Source organism: Molothrus aeneus, chromosome 4 (assembly GCF_037042795.1).
Source record: "Molothrus aeneus isolate 106 chromosome 4, BPBGC_Maene_1.0, whole genome shotgun sequence".
Lineage (NCBI taxonomy): Eukaryota > Metazoa > Chordata > Aves > Passeriformes > Icteridae > Molothrus > Molothrus aeneus.
This window is the reverse complement of record NC_089649.1, coordinates 37,452,240-37,465,633: the sequence shown is the minus strand read 5'-3', so window position 1 is coordinate 37,465,633 and position 13,394 is coordinate 37,452,240. Positions and strand designations below refer to the sequence as shown.

The following is a 13,394-nucleotide window of genomic DNA, read 5'->3' as shown; positions in this document are numbered from 1 at the left end:
ATACAAAGCTGGTTCTCTCTGGCTAAATGTCATACTTACTGATTCTCCTGTATTTTTCAAATGCTTTGTTCGACTCATTGCATTCAATTTTATTTCTAAACATACATTCAAACAAATTATTTTCATGTTTTCATAGTTTGGAATATTTTTAAAATTAATTTAAACTGTGGGTTATGTCCTTCTGAAGACACAGGAGAGCTGGAATCTCTCTTTTAAGAAGCATATGCTTGAATTCGGATAAGACCCCTGCAGTAAATTCTATTATTATGAAAATTGCAGTTCTGTACAGAACTGCAATAAGACATTTTGGCATCTAGAGTTCATCTATCTTTCCCATTTTCCTTATGCTTTTTCCACTTATAGTCACTGCCTTTTTTACATACCATCTGGTTCATTTGGGACTCCCTTCCCAGACAACAATAGCAGCATCATCAAATGCAATTCTTAGGTACCATTGCACCCTCTGGCTACTGTTTTTATGATTGTAAGTATGGACTTCATTCAGTGATTCCAAATTATTTGAAGACAAATTTCTTTTCAGAGGCCCAACCCAGTTTGCACAGAACTAGCAAAAATTTTGAGGTGTCTGGGGTTATGTTATAAATTCATTTACAAATTAAAACTGTTGTTGCAACATAATGTGCAACCTACTCAATGCTTTTTTCCAACAAGCATCACAGTAGGTATAGGAGATTTTTTTTAAAGTCTATAATGTCTTTATGATTACACAAATGGCGTAACAAATCCTGAGAACAAGGGACTTTTGGTTCCCAGTTTGAGACTTCATCTGACTCTTAGTATATGAGACACAGTTCTTTGACAAAAAAAACCTGGCCAGTGAAATGAACTATTCAGAAATATTATGTTACCACTCCTTCAGAATGAATGTTAAATATTCATTTCCTTCCTAAAAGACAAAAGAAAAAAAAGGCAGAAAAAGAAGTCATACTGGGATACTGAAACACACCTATGATCATTGTTTTTTCTTAGTTGCATTTACATTGTATGGGCAAAATATTAACTGTGTTCATATACTGAATAATAATTTGATTTTAGGTTAGCTGTTAATTTATTTAGGTTTTGGGAATATTCAGTCTATTAGTTCTATTTTCAAAATCTAAAGATCACCATATCTTTAGAGAGGAAAATAGACATGCAAACTAGATTGTCTTTAATGGTAATCACACCTTTTTTCTTTTGTTTTCTTTTTGGTCAACCATCCATTTTGATGAAAGTATTTTGAGGGAGTTCTTGATGGAAATGAAATCAGTGAATCATTACAGCATAGCAATGGCTTGAGAAGTGCAGGACGTATAGACGGGACTTTGCCTCAAATCTACAGTACAAATTTAAGGGTAAACTATTGAGAAGATGTCCCATTTGTCATAATGTGCTATCCAACCATTAACAGAGGCCCTGTCCTTTTGTCTTCAATAACATCTTCCCATGTGAACTTCATATACCTTCATTGCTACCTGTATGTGATGACGTGAAATGTTAATAAAGGTACTGTCTTGTTAATTTTATAATCCATTTTGATCTGTTTAAATCTGGATCAAAACATAGGGCTAAAATTCTGCACTGTTTGTAGTGCAAAACAACTTAATACCACTTGTCTTCTCAAAACTGAGCAATAAAAAAGAGAGTGTTCAAATTACCAAAGTCAAGGCTTCAAGCTAAGTTTTTGAGTTGTTACGACACTTTCCAATCAAACAGCTATGGAGTTATTTTCAGCCCTTATATACATGTTATTTCTCAAGATAAATGTATTACTAAGCACACTAACTGAAAACACCACAGTCAAAAGACCACAAGACTCACAGTTTTCTTTTAATTTATAGCTAAGTATTTTGTACAACAACACTGATACAGAAGTAAATGGATCGAAATTATTTTTGTCAGACCACCAAAGAATTCCAACTTTCCAAATAAAACTTATCTAAATTTTTTCCATTCCTTAATTACATTAATTTAATAGAAATTATAAAGCATTTAAATGTAACTACATGCAGAACAACTTTCAAGTTGTTAATTCTGTAGCTGAACTGGTGGAAAATGTATTCAAATCAAAGTTCATTCATAATAAGGTTTTTTAAGTTCTATCAAAAATCTATAATATATAGCTTTCTGTAGTGATAATGCACTAAAAAGTCACAAAAGAAACAAAAGCTTCCTTATTACTTAAAAAAATAATTCTATTCATTCAGCCAATAGGCAGGACTTTTTCAGGAAGATTCACTGTAAAGGCTCTCAACTGGGTCATACAGGGTATTGTCCTTCAGATGATTTCTACATCTGTAGACTCAGACACATGCATTCTGAGACATATTTCTAGTCAAAAAGAGGGATTTTTGCCAAGTCAATCAATAGTCAAAAAAAGAAAAGGGGTGTCACGGACATAAATGCCTTTAAAAAGGCACTCAAAGCTAGTATTGATAACAACAGCAACTGCATCTTTCCTCCTGTGCACAAGCACCCTCCGATATGAATCTGAAGCTAACCTAGTGATCTTTCTGCATTATGGATCTGCTCAAAAACTTGCAGAACCCCATTCTGAATGTACACGCTGCTGCCCCTCAAAGGAATTCTGGTGGCTCTCAGTATGCTCCAGAAGGTCCTTTCCTGCACATCCACCAGCCCTAGCACTTGGGCATGATTTGGATGGCTCCAGCCATCCTGCATGTCTTTGTGGAGACACCATCCAACAGACACTGGGCAGAAATGCTGGACTCCTACAAGGAGCTTCACATCAGTTCAACTACAAAGAGCATTTCCAGCCAGACTGCTTGCAGATGAATTACAGGAGGTCTGCAAGCACAAAAGTAAGGAGAGACCTGGCCTCTAAAACATTCTAGGGGATCATTCCATTCAGGTAAACCTGAAACAAAGACAATAAAGTCTTAATATATGTGCCATGAAAACATGCACAGCTGAAATCTGGTAGTCAAAAGCATCATTATATTATCTTACTCAGCCTGTGCAGTACACATGAAGGTATTTAAATAGCAAGTTTATAGTAAATTCTCACAGTACATGCATTTCTAACTTAATATTTCTCTTAACTGCAACACAAGACTACAACTATTATAGAATACAACTATATTAAAGATGTTATTTTCCATTCTTAGCTGACAGGAGAGGAACACTATTGCCGTAATTAAATCTCGGTTTATCACGTCATCAAATAATGATCCTATCATTTTGTATTTCTGTTTTTCATTTTCATAGTAAAGTCAGTCAGTGATTTTTCCTCCTCCTTTTCTTTCATGTTAATTTTTCTTTTTTTTTATTTTTTAAAGGCAAATTCTAATATAGATTTTAGATATAACAGTTTCAGTGAACTTTATCACTCTCACGATTTATTCAATTTACATATATGAAGTATTTCAGTAGGCTGATATCTACAGCTCTGCTGGATGGTCATGCTGATGGCCAAGTAGTTCACTTCAAATGTGGTAATTTATCTGCATTCTTTTGTAGCTAAAATATTCAATTAATATTGATAATAAAAGTCGTTTTTTTTAAACAAAGTAATTAGCAATTATTTCATGAAACTTTTAAATTTTTAAAATTAACTCTTCATTAAAAAGTTTTTTCGGATTTTCAAAATGTCAGACATTTTCAAAATGAAAAATTTGCAACTTTGGATTTAATTTGTGCTCATTGAGAAATTGTATTTTTATAAAGTAAGAGATTAAAGAAAAACAAAAAAATGCTTCTAACTATTGAATTGAGATAGTAATTATTTTACTTGCTTGGGCAAGTAAATATTTTTTGGATTTATTTTAATTTCAGCTAGGAAAAGCTTTAAAAAAACAAAAATTCTCCTACAAAAGAAAAATTGACAGCTGCTCAACTGTTTTTATAATAGTTGTAAAAACCATTTTTCAAAATACTTATTTAAGAATTAATGTAATAATTTCTATATTTCATAAAAGTGTAAAATCCTAAAGCAAAGAGGCTAAAATTAGACATGAAAAATAGAGATTCCTGAATTTAAAATTACTATTGAAAAATGGTGAATGCCATCAAAATCACATAATTATTCTTAAATAGTTTACATAAAGAAGGAGTACACTGGAATATATTTCAGAACCAAATCCAGCCCTGACTTCACAGATTATGTATCATTTATTTGTCTGTATATGTGCCTTTTTTATTACTTGAGGACACCTAGGTAAAGAGAAGTAAAAAAGATGTCTCCAGGCGCAAGATACATTTTTTAATTGTATGCTATGAAAATATGTGTATCTTCAAAACATCTTCTGTTTCTGTGCCATGTGATTAAGAATCGCCTTCTTTTACAGTTCCCTAATCCGGAATGTCTTTGCAAGTTTTTCCCTCAATTGACAAAAGAATGAGTCAGAAGAAAAATCTGGCCTGTAGCTTTCATTTCCTTTATTTTAAACTAAGACACTTTGCCTACTATTCTTTTTATTTGATGCATTCACAGGGAACAGCAGAAATTAAGCATACAGATAAGATTAATTAAATATACAGTGGCCAAATAGGCAGAATTCTCACTAATATAATGAATGCGCATATCATTAGTGATTTTATGATGAGCATCCCTAGAGGCCAGGATCCTGGGTCGTGAGGCAATGTACAGACTTAATAGATGTTTTCTAAAACAGCAGTGTGAAATTTGTCCTTCTGAAGACTGGACATATTTACTGTAAATGGGTGTCATGGTTTGACAATGGGGAAACTTAAACCAAATCAGAAGTTGTGTCCCCAATTGCTACTAGTTTACTAGGCTTTCTCATTTCTCTAACTAGATTACAGAATCTAAACAAACAGAAAAATTCTGTGCTTGTTAACAATCCAGCAATATTTTTGGCTGAAATATTTTGGATGAAATTTCAACAAGTTAAGATAAGGTGTGGATTCAAAAAGTCAATGAGGTAATGGTGCAACTGGTATTTAGCAGCAGGTGAGATTTCTGTAAACAATAATCAAAAAAAAAAAACAAACACTTCTTGCTCTTTTTCTCTCTTCTCTTCTTCTTTTTTCCAACAGGATGATGATACACGTGACAGTCAGTTTAGCATTACAGCATACGGAGTGGGCCCGTGTGTGCCAGCAAAAGACGGAATAACACAAAAGGGGCCAAATAATCCTGTTCAACCTGTACCAAAAAGCCCTGATGAGATGAGAAAGGTGTTCATTGACCGGGCCAAGAAGATAGACACAATATCCAGAGCTTGTTTCCCATTAGCCTTTCTGATTTTCAACATTTTTTATTGGGTAATCTACAAAATCATCAGGCATGAGGACATTCACCAGTAACAAGATTGAGGCTTGCAGTACATAAAGATCTGGCTGTCACACTCAGCAGGAGGCTTTTTGTTAGAAATGCACATCAGACGAGTGATTGGAAGAGTTAAAAACAATGAGGGGAAGAAAAAGGATCCTGCATGGCTTGCAATGACCAGCTACAGTGGGATGGAAGAATGAAACCCAGAGAAGATACATCTGCTATTGCAAACTTTCCTTGTCAAACTAAATATTAACAACTTTTTCATTGAAAATCACTCTCTACTGAAGCTTTACTGCCAAGTATTTATACATATTGTTACATAGTGGTATAATTGTACAGTACTCTTTGATGGTCCTTAAATTTTTTAAATTCTGGTGTATTTTTAATTTTAAAAATGTTTCCAGAATACTCTAGGTAAATCCCACAGTATTACAGAATAAACTAGTGTTTGTTTGTAAGTTTTCTTTTAATTTTACAAAATAATGACAAATTACAGATTGGAGAAAACAGCTTAAAGGACTTCATGTAGTCTTAAGGACAGTACTGGTGGTTTTACAGTGAACATATTTAACCGTTTTAAGTCATTTAATTTATTCAATGTACTTCATATTACTGTTCCCCTGGAAGGTGTACGTTGAAATAATCTCAGCTCAAGGTATACAGCCTAACAGTCTACATTTCATATGAGAAATATACTAAAATTTCTAAAGTATTGATTCCTGCAAAGGATGTTTTTTCTTTTAATTTCCTATTCTTTGATAATTGAAGCATATTCTTTAATCTTTTTTTTATATTTTAAGGAGTTTTTTTTCCTCAATTCATAAAACTGATACAGCTTGTGAAATAGACAAATTACATCAAAATTTTACGTGCTTCATTTTGATTCAATGCAAAGAGATCTTGGACCAAAACTGAAAGCAGAGTCAACTGTTTCACTGAAGCATTTGGAGGATGAATACAGTTATGTTTATGCACATTCATCTCCTATATATTACATAATTCCAGGAAGTTTAATTTATGAATGTGTCAAATTTTCTGACTCATTCCTTGAAGTTTGCTAATGTGACTTAGATACTGGTTAAGAAGCACTTCAAAGCTTTGGAAAAACACACAGCTCTTCTAAAACAAAAAAGAGGAAGACCTGGATGGTCTTTTATTTTACTGGATTTCACATTAATAAATAGGAGAACAACTATTAAAACTCTTAGATCTTCCCTGTTTGGGTTTAAATAAGCCATGTTAGTTGCTTCTTTGAATTGTAACACCATAGAACACATTTATGGCATAGTGTCCAGGCAAGAATATTTACTTTTGTCAATCTATTGGCAAAACAAAACCGTGCTATGATGTGGAAATATAACATTTAGTTATTAGATACTCTAAGTCCAGTCAGTGAGGCTGCTTCTCATTGCAAAATATTTTTATTTTGGACATGTTTAAAAATTGTGCTTCTTTGATGATCAGAATGTGTATACAAAGGCAGAATGGGCTGGAGGCGAACATCTGGTGCACTGCCAAAGGCATGGTGCATATGAAGTAACAGAAGCAATGTAACTCTGTTCTGGGGCTTGTAACATAGCAACCTTAGGTTTGGTTTGGTTTATTATTGTTTTTCTCCCAGGATTACTTAGAGAGATTCTATAATAGTAGCTCTCATATTTTGTTAAATTGTGTCAGAAAGAACATATTTACATATATATATATATACTCCACCTTTATTTTAAAACTATTATGGTTTTATATTTTGCTTTATTTAATAATCTAAAATTATTTCAATTCACTTTTTGCTTTCTTTTTTTCTGATACTGTGTCTGCTTTTTTATTGGTTTCTTTCTGTGCATGTTCCAAAAATCTTATTCGCTTATGAAGGTGTGAGGGGGTATCACAAATTTATGACTGATATTCAGCTCTCTCAAAGTTAGGGTTAGTTATATTTTATGGAAAGGGTTGTTAACATGTTTCTGTTATCAGCAAAATCAACTGTATTTTGTTTAAGGGTTGTTTTCAAATGCACATAATATTTGGCATGTGATTCTATTTTAATACAATGGAACCAAAATCTGTTCTCTCTAGAGCTGATGGTTTTGTAGACTTTTTTAATGGAATCATAACATTTACCAAGGTAACATAAGCCTCTGTAGTCCACTAACGTGTTTTTCAAAAGAAATAATAACTTTAAATTTAAGCTTCATTTAGATTATTCCTAAATTACTTAGTATAAAGTCACGTGGTAGAGAAAGAGAGAAATGTCATCTGAGATGATAAGAAACCTCAAGGCACAAATGCCTGCTATTCACCACTTACTACAGGAATAGTCCAAAACTGCCAGCAGGCATGCCAGCCCCCTCTGCAAAGCTGGAATCAACAGCTACTAACATCAGCTAAGATTACTGTGAGATGACATTTTTGCAACTGTATCATGAAGCATCAGGAAATGATGTTAAGATGCAAGAATTGAAAGGTACTCTGCAGTACTTACCAGACTGCAGCATTTTTGTTGCCCTCCCATCAAAGAGATGGGAAATGCAGAAAAACACTCATCACAGAGATAATGCTTGAGGTAAATGGTACTTATCAGGCTTCCTCCTACATATAAAAAAGACCCCATTCATTAGGCAGAAGTGATAGCTACCGCACTTAACTATCACTGGACCTGGGCTCTGCTGAGAACGAGTCCTTGGCAAGCCACAGACAGCTTCTCATAAGCACAATCCCTGTGTGACAGGATAATGCAGCTTCGTCCCAAGTCATCATTCAACATAGGAGTAGACCCTGTACTTCTCAGGTCACCTTTTTTTGGACCAGCCCTATGCTTTGAAAATCAAATACTGGCACTAGAAGGACATTGTAAGACAATGAGAACAGAGACACTGTAGGATCTGGAGGAATAGCCCAGTAACAGAGCTACTGAGGAGCTGACACACTTACCATGAGGGGAAAAAAGGGGTCAAGCACCCTTAGTATTTTTCCCAGACCTGCCATGTCTCCATAGGAACATTTGCTCAGGTAGAAGTAGTAACTGCAGGGGGAAACAATTTATTTCATCTGCTGCAAAGTTTATGTTGTTTTGTGACAGTGATTTCTACCTGCGCAGATTGACTTCCACACAATCCTCTTTCTTGATAGAAAGAGAAGCAAAACAGGAAGGTACAGGATGAAAAGTCTGGGCTGTGCATAGCAGAACAGGAGCCACAGGGAGTAAGAAAGCCCAAAGCAGAGCCTGGAATCCCTCTCACATGACTGTCTTTTCATTGTGCACTAAAGAGAGATGTGCCCAATCCGTGTCACCCCTCAGAAGGCAAAAAACTTCAGCACCTTGAGAGAGGAGAAGAAAAGCCCCTTAGAGGTGCAGTAGAAATATTCCACTATCACTGTGCCAAACTCCTACTTAAATTGCAAATAGCAAAATGCATTTTATTTTTAAAACTAGATTCAAATATCAACACAATAGGCTTGCATGGTTAGAGGGATGTTTTTTTCTCTATAATGCTGATAAATTATGTGAAGATGTAAGGGAATTAGGAATATTAATATTGTAGTACTTAGAACTCAGCTATTTTAACACCAAAATAAAGTACATTTTACTTTCAAGGACTTTTGACAGCAAGCAGTATTGTTTAAACAGGTTAGTGCAATTCAGGAGGAATAGAGCATTTACTTAAGATTTAATTATTTTTCATACATTAGGTTTCTTTGGATTCCTTTTCTTATTGTTCATTCCAAAATCTGCTTTATAAAGAATCATTTGTGATGTGTGAGAGATGATTCTGTTTACTCACTAGACAGAAATATTTAGGTGATTAAATGTGCACTTTAAGGAGTGAGATATTGCTTCCACTTTGTGTATAACCCCTTACAGAACTGTAGACTGATAATGTAGATAAAAAGAGAATATAATAAACTGTACAAAACCTTATATTTTTTAACAGTAGGGAAAGATAAAAAGTCTAAGGTTAAGACCTTAGAAAAAGAAAAAGTATTATTTTCAGCAATAATTTTATAGTAGAAGGAAATGAATTTATTTATACCATTCCCAGCCTAAGCTGACATGATTGGTTGCAAAAGATACACTTTTCGTCCAGCTTCTACTCTCATTTGAACTATCATAGAAATTAATCTAATCCAACAGAATAGAATTTGGCCTTAAAATGTGAAACTGCTGAGTGAGCTAGTAATACATACAGTAACCCTGTGAGGTAGTAAAATAAATTTATCCACATCTTACTGCACAATCATGTGGTTATTTAGATGAGTACAATATCCGATTTCACAGCTTTTTTCCTTTTGAAACAACTAAGAAGAAAAATATAAGTCTCAAACCAGCCTACTTGTTAGTAATAAAATGGGTGTTCTGTTTTGGAGTGGTTACAGAAAAGGTGTCTTCAGGCAACAATAATCTACAGTAATTACTGAAGTACTATCAGTTTGGAAGGCTTGTGGAAGCAGGTTAGATGGCTAGAAGCAGTAGATTAATGCCAGAAAAAGTGTTGGCTCATCCTGTCTTCTTTACATTCTTGAATATTACTGCACTTCTTCACTTTCATCTCTGTGAAATATGCAAGAAACATTTCTTATGTTTGTATTTTAATGTACATCAGAGTGATATTAACAGATGAAATGGACTCAAGTAGCTACTGATATTCCATGAATGTGGAATTGTGAGCTGTATAAAAAGAAATTGTGCCATAAGCTTTTGACATAAAGGTTTAACATAATATATGGTATTTTGTGTGTTAGTGATCCTGGCTTTTTAAAGGCTACAGCGAGAAAAAAATAAAAATTTATATGATAGTGTATTAATAACTTGTCTGTGACTTTTCAAAATATTCTCCTGTGAGTTCTCTCTGACAGCAATTTCATCTCAAAGTACTTCCTTTTTTGTAAAAATCTATAAATGTGTTGTGCATGGATTTTATTAGATTCCTTTTTATTGTATTACAGTATCATATTGCACTTAAACTGACATTCTCTGCAGTCAGAAGTCTTTAAAATGTGAAATTTATGGTGTCACCCATGTCATTGTAGATATTTTGTTCAAAAAAGAAAATAAACTTATCTTTTTTCAGAGACTGTGAAGTAATTTTTATTATATTTTTGAATTTAAATTATTTAAAGTCAAAAGAGGAACAGACAACACCATTGGAAAAAAGGATTAAACCTGAAGCAGTAGTTACCATGCACTACCATTAAGTATTTCAGGAGTGAAAGCAAGAGAGAAAAGGAGTAGAGTGCCTTTGAGTAGAGTGCCTTTGATTGTTATATGGGCTCTAGCTCTGAAAAAAACCCCTTGTTCTGAAACTCGGGGAATGTTATCTTGATAAATGCCTATTGAAATAAGTACAACCACTCCAAAATAGTTCTGCTGAACTTATTATCAAAAAGGCAAAGAGTTTCACTTGCTGCAAAATAGCCTCATGGAAATTTTATAGGTCTCTGAGCACCTCCTATGTACTCCTTGATAGAAAACTTGAAGTTAGCAGATAAGAAGTCATTTGAGAACACTCTGAGTTCTTCTAATCTGATTACAGCAGTGTTAATGCTCTTATAAAGAGCACAGTCAGTAACAGCCCTGTCTTTAGGAGACAACTCAGATGTTTGTCGCTCCCTGCCCACAAAAGGCGACGTCAGTTCATGCCTCTCAATTTGCTTATCGTGTCCACGGGACGCCAAACAACAACTTTGACATACTCACAAATGAAGTGTTTCCATTATCAGTTGCAAGTAATTCAGTACAGCAAGCCTGTAGCTTGGAGCTTTATAGAATGGAAATTTCTCAAAGGAACAGTCAAATGAAACAAGAGCACCAGAGAAGCCTTAGCAGAAATCTTGAGTGAGCCTTCACAGAACCTGCAGAACTCTCAGATCTTTGCTATTTGTGACAGCTGTTGCTCCAGCAGATCTGTACCATCTTGTCTTCCCTAAAGCAAAGCACAGCTGGTACCTCTGCCCTTGTTCAGATATATTCACAAGCAACAATGTCATGAAACTACTGCAGTAGCAAATGTTTCCATGATGAGGTACGCAGTTCCCAGAGCATGAAAACTGCAAACGCGCCATACCAGGTGTGCAACAAGCAATTAAAAAGGAAAGTAACAGCCAGGCAATATGACCTGAGAATCATAGGAAAAAGAAGTAACAGATCTTAAAGAGATCAATATGTGATTTATGGCATAAACTATATGGCCTTTTCAAGACAATGATCTGGAAAAACATATCAAATATCCTCTTTTTACTATTGCATATATAGTGACCTATTAATTTTAGAAATACCTAGATATTTTAAAATATTTTTAAAATATTTAATTTCACATGATCCATACAGTGGATTTTATTCTGTATTTTCTATACATGATCAGATCTGAGAACATACTTTTTTTTTTCTGAATAAGACACAAGCTCGTGAATTTAAAACCCAGGACAACAATCCTCAAAAGTCACAGACGAAGAAGTACAGAGTGATTTTCCTTTTGGAAATGAATCACACCTTCTCAAAAATTTATTAATACTTCCAAAAATGAAATATTTAAACATTTATTTCACAGAGTTACAAAGTCACAGACTGGCTGAGGTTGTGAGGGGCCTCTGGAAGTCCTCTTGCACAAACCCCTGCTCAAGAAGGGCCACTTACAGCCAGTTGCCCAGGGCCGTGTTTGGAGAGCTTTTGAATATCTCCAACAATGAGGACTCCACAGCCTCTGCAGGCAGCCTGTGCCAGTGCTCAGTCCCCCTCAGAGTAAAAAGTTTCCTGATATTCAAAGGGAGCATGCTGTGTTTTGGTTTGTGCTCATTGCCTCCGATCTTGCCACCGAGCACTGTTTAAAAGAGCCTGACTCCATCATCTTTACATACTGCACACAAATTTTTACATGAGTTGATGAAATCCCCCAAGACTGGACACTGTGGTGCAGGTGTGCCCCTACCAGTGCTGAGCAGAAGGGAGCAATCACCTTCCTCAAGCTGCTGGCAACACTGTTAGGGCATTAAGCCCTAATCCAAGCCTGGCATTAGGGGTCCTTGTCACAAGGGCACGTTTCTGGCTCATGGTCCTGCTCTGAGCACCCCCTGTCCAGCTGCTCATCCCTCAGCATACACTGGGGCCTGGGGGTTGTCACTGTCCTGGGGCAGGGCTTTGCACTTTCCCTCACAAGGCTGAAAATACTTGTTGTATTAGTTCCCATTTAAATAATCTGCATTTAAAATCTCTACTGAGTTATTGAGTTCAGCCTCAAACCCACTTATGTTTTATTTCCTCTCGAAGCAAGCCAAATAACACACTGACCTGCCTTGAAAATTTCTCAGTGTTACTTTAGATGTATTTGGTTATTCTCATTAGGCAGGTTCAGAAGACATTAAACAGTTGTTTTTAAAAGTGCATGATAGAGCTGATTTTCCACCTGAATGTGAGGAAGAACTTTACTGTGTGGGTGAGTGTGCAGGGTAACAGATTTTCCAGAGACATTTTGGAATCTCCCTCCCAGAGATATTCAAGAGCTGTCTGGACACAATCCTGTGCTATTTGCTTTAGAATGACCCTGTTTAAGCAGAGGGATTAGACCAGATGAGCCACTGTAGTCCCTTCCAACCTGACCCATTCTGTGATTCTGTATGAGGAGTAAACCTCATGTAGGGATCAGAATAAGTCCACAAGTTTCTCGAGCTAGGCTTAACATATTTAAAATAGGAGGTTACTGGACATTTTTACCAACCTCAAAAACACTTCCTTAGTTATACACGAGCCAGGTGTCCCTCCCCATCGATTTCTTGTTTTACTGTAGCAAAGGCACCGTGGTTTCTCGGGACAGTATAAATTACACCACAAGATGGCGCGCCCTCATACGGATTGCCACACGTTTTGGGAACACACGTTTTGTTCAAGGAAAAATACTTAGCAAAATGCATTCTTCCTGAAGATATTTCACCCACTGACAGTCATTATTAAGAAAGAAATTTATAAACTATAATTGCTATTCATGCTACAAATCATAATTCATTTTGAAAGTGATGGAAACATTTTGGGGTGATGATGTCTCAGAAACAAAATTAAACGTTGAAGGTCTTTGGAGCAGATTCCTCATGGTAAGGATGCCTTCAGAGTACAGGTGCAGCTACAAGTACAAATGCATCACTTATTAGA

General features: G+C 35.4%; 1 protein-coding gene across 2 annotated transcripts in view; it reads left to right on the top strand.

Moving 5' to 3' along the window:
* The window catches only part of GLRA3 (glycine receptor alpha 3), an 85,924-nt gene extending 75,597 nt beyond the window's left edge, over positions 1–10,327 (top strand). Inside the window, exons 9-10 of one of the 2 annotated variants that reach the window (XM_066548295.1) lie at positions 1,236–1,355; positions 5,020–10,327. In XM_066548295.1, the coding sequence (XP_066404392.1) occupies positions 1,236–1,355; positions 5,020–5,289 (390 nt within the window). In that variant the 3' untranslated portion in view covers positions 5,290–10,327. The remainder of the gene's footprint in view (positions 1–1,235; positions 1,356–5,019) is intronic. The other variant, XM_066548296.1, reaches the window with a different exon arrangement.
* The last annotated feature ends 3,067 nt before the right edge of the window (positions 10,328–13,394 follow it).